We start from the raw sequence: 3163 nt of genomic DNA, 5'->3' as shown, positions 1-3163 counted from the left end.
ATCCAAAATTACTGTAAACCCACCTTTAGACCATCTCTAACCTTTGGGCTAAAAGCCAAATTTTTTAGCCTAGCAGCAACAACTTTTCTGCTCCAACCATTTTAGCCTAAAATTTTAGCCCGGGATAATTGAAGAATGAACTTAGGCTAATTTTTTTCTTAAATTAACCTTTTTTTAAAAAATAATTATGTAGACTATCGTAAATTAATTTTATGAATATTTTAATAATAATATTTAAATTCCGATAAATATTGAAAAATCACTAAATCTTTCCACAAAGCAAGCATTCAATTTTTTTTTATAATTATTTTAGCCGTTGGATTTAAATTTGGGCAGTTAGATCTTTTTTTTAACGTTAGATTTAATTATATTCGATCTCAGCCGTTGGATTCAATGTATTTTAAAATAACATTTAAAAAAAAAATTTGACTCTAGACAGTTGGATCAACCAACGGTACAATAATGCCAACCGTCCGATGAACAAAAGAGTTGTTGGGCTCATAATTGCTTCCGACAGCGGACCTGACAATGGGTCCCACCCTGTCGGGCGCTGAAGGCTAACGCTCGCGTGGAGCGAGTGGCGCAAGTGACCAAACCGAGAGTGGGCTAGGAAAGGGAGAGTCCACTCGTTTCCAGGCTATTTCTTGGGGGGAATTTGGCCCTCATTTGGCATTTGATTTTTAGCTCAAAGATTTGGCTTGGGTTGGGTTGGGTTTGGAGGGAAAATAGGGGGGGAATTTTGGCATTTAGCCCAGAATTGGAGAGAGTCTTAAAAAAAATCATTAATTGTTGAAATAATTAATGGATGAAAATAATACCCTTTTCTTGCAAATCATTTTTTTTTTTAGGCAAACATGACCTTCACACGTTAAGAAACTCAATTACAATTTTAGCGGACAAACTCTTGTCGTAGAGAGATTTTTTTAGTGGGTTGGGAATAGGTTTGGTACACATAATGTCATAATAAAGTAGTTGAATTTTTTTTTTTTTTTTTAGCATTTAACTACTTATATTGTGACACTTGGTATACTAGGTCATGTTTTTGACAAACTGAAAAATTTCTCCTGTGTGCGGGCAATTGTGCTTAGCAGTTATATAAATTTAGAACAATACTAACGAGACCAAATTTAGAGTCAAAATTTACAAATTAAATGATATGTGACCAATATGAATGAGCATGTTTGTCAACGTTTAACTTATAAACCAATCATCAACTTTCATATATTTTAATTTTTAAAATTTTGTCTACAAATTTAGACTGTGTAACATTAGCAATAGATATATAGGTATGGTCGCATTTTCATTGCTAGGAAAGTATAATAAATCGACGGCCCATACCTTCGTTCAGCAGCCATGACCAAATCCGGCGGCCCATACTCAGACACTACAGAATTCCAATTACAAATTTAAGAGAATTTTAGTCATTTGAAACTCACAATGGCATTTAGGTTAATTCCCTTAAAATCTGGGGCATATGTACTATCAAAATTCATTTAAATACATGAATCACGCCCTTTGTCTCGCCCCCCATCCTCTATAATCCCCAATCATCCGTCCTCCTCCCTTTCTTTTCTGTGTTCTCAACCGCCGCATCCGCCCATTCTCCGCCGTATTACGGCGGCCCCTCCTCTCACTCCTCCGTACATGCAATCTGATCCGTCTCCACGATTCGATTCGGGGAACAGCTATCCAGATCCGATTTAATCTGTCCAGCTGCAACCTCTAGCCTAACCCACCCCAATCCCAAACCCCTCCTTTCATTTCGTAATTTACCATTTTTATTTATTATTTATCTTCTTTTTTTTAATCTGAATTTTCCTTTTCTTTTTCTAAAACTCCTTTTGTGAAATTACATTTCTACCACCACAAATCCCCACCCCGACGTTTCCAAAAGGTGCCCGGTACCCTGGTTTTTATCTGTTGCCCCCAACAACAAATTTCCAATTGCCGGTTTTATCCGCTGGAGGATTTTCCATTTCGAAATTCGTTTGCTGACGTGGCATGGAGTTTTGAAAATAATGCTTAGACGATGAGTTTCCAGCAAAACCACGGCCGTAGGATTCTGCCACCTGTCCCGTCCAGAAAGCGAAAGGAGAGCTCATCGAACGGCTTTAAACAACCGGCTCCGAAGGCTCCAAAGGCTCCAAGCACAACGACGTTTCCAAAGGCTCCGAGCAAATCTTCGGCTCTAAAGGCTTCGAGCAAAACGACATCTTCGGCGCCGTCGTCCAATCGACTTCTGGCCGGCTACATGGCGTACGAGTATTTAACCAATGGCACACTGTTCGGTCAGAAGCTCGACCCGGCTGGAGAAGAGGCAGTTCCGCTGGCGGGGAAGCCGATCGAATCCGGACAAGGAGCTGGTACGGGCGCAGCGCAGGAGAGTTACTCTGAGGTGGCGAGCTTACTGAAGACGGATGGGGCCCACATTCCGGGGATTGTAAACCCGACGCAACTGGCGAAATGGATTCAGATGTGACAGTGCTTGTGATAGGACTACGATCCGATAGGGCGTAGGGGTGTTTGCGTGGGGTGGAGACGTGGCACAGCAAGATTGGATGGATGCCGGTTTCGGTCCACGTCAGCTATTGTAGCGGTTGGTAGTAAAAAAGAAGTCGGGAGTTCTCGAAGCAAAAGTGCATGATTCGTGAATATTGAGTGAGTGAGTCTGAAGGTGGCGAGTGATGATCGAAACCAAATCACGCAACCGTGACTCTTTCTCTCTCTAGATCTCTCTCTCTCTCTCTCTCTCTCTCTCTCTCTCTCTCTCTAGAATCTGTTGGTGGTGATAATATTATCTCTGTGTTTTGTTTTGTTATATTTATTTGTAGGATGACGATGATGATCAAGCAATTTAGAGAGAACACAGAAATGGAGTCCGCCCTTTCGAATTTCGGTGCTTTGTTGTTAATTAACTTGTTTAATCTCATCTAGTTATGATTTTGCATATATATTTTTCCTTCATTGTTATTTTTATTTGGGTTAGTTTTATCTTTTGACTTCATAATATTGTAGTATGAATGCCTGCATATATCCTTGCATGCATCATGCACGTGTGATCTGGGCACCTTACGTACAAATATATACACACATATATGTATATATGTGTGTGTGCGTGTATATGCACTTGGCTTGGCATTGGGATTATTACAGGTATTGCATG

At 40.2% G+C, this 3163-nt stretch overlaps 1 protein-coding gene across 1 annotated transcript; it reads left to right on the top strand.

Moving 5' to 3' along the window:
* Positions 1 to 1507: 1507 nt before the first annotated feature.
* LOC137732534 (uncharacterized) lies at positions 1508 to 2949 on the top strand. The gene has a single exon (XM_068471855.2). The coding sequence runs from the start codon at positions 2030 to 2032 to the stop codon at positions 2477 to 2479; it is 450 nt and encodes a 149-aa protein (XP_068327956.2). The 5' UTR covers positions 1508 to 2029; the 3' UTR covers positions 2480 to 2949.
* Positions 2950 to 3163: the final 214 nt, after the last annotated feature.

This window comes from Pyrus communis, chromosome 16, assembly GCF_041283825.1.
Source record: "Pyrus communis isolate YQ-2024b chromosome 16, ASM4128382v1, whole genome shotgun sequence".
NCBI lineage: Eukaryota > Viridiplantae > Streptophyta > Magnoliopsida > Rosales > Rosaceae > Pyrus > Pyrus communis.
The sequence above is the reverse complement of the archived record's forward strand: the minus strand, read 5'-3'. Positions and strand labels throughout refer to the sequence as shown.

Coding starts and splice junctions, on each gene's coding strand:
- LOC137732534 (XM_068471855.2), top strand. CDS start 2,030: ATGAGTTTCCAGCAAAACCACGGCCGTAGGATTCTGCCACCTGTCCCG.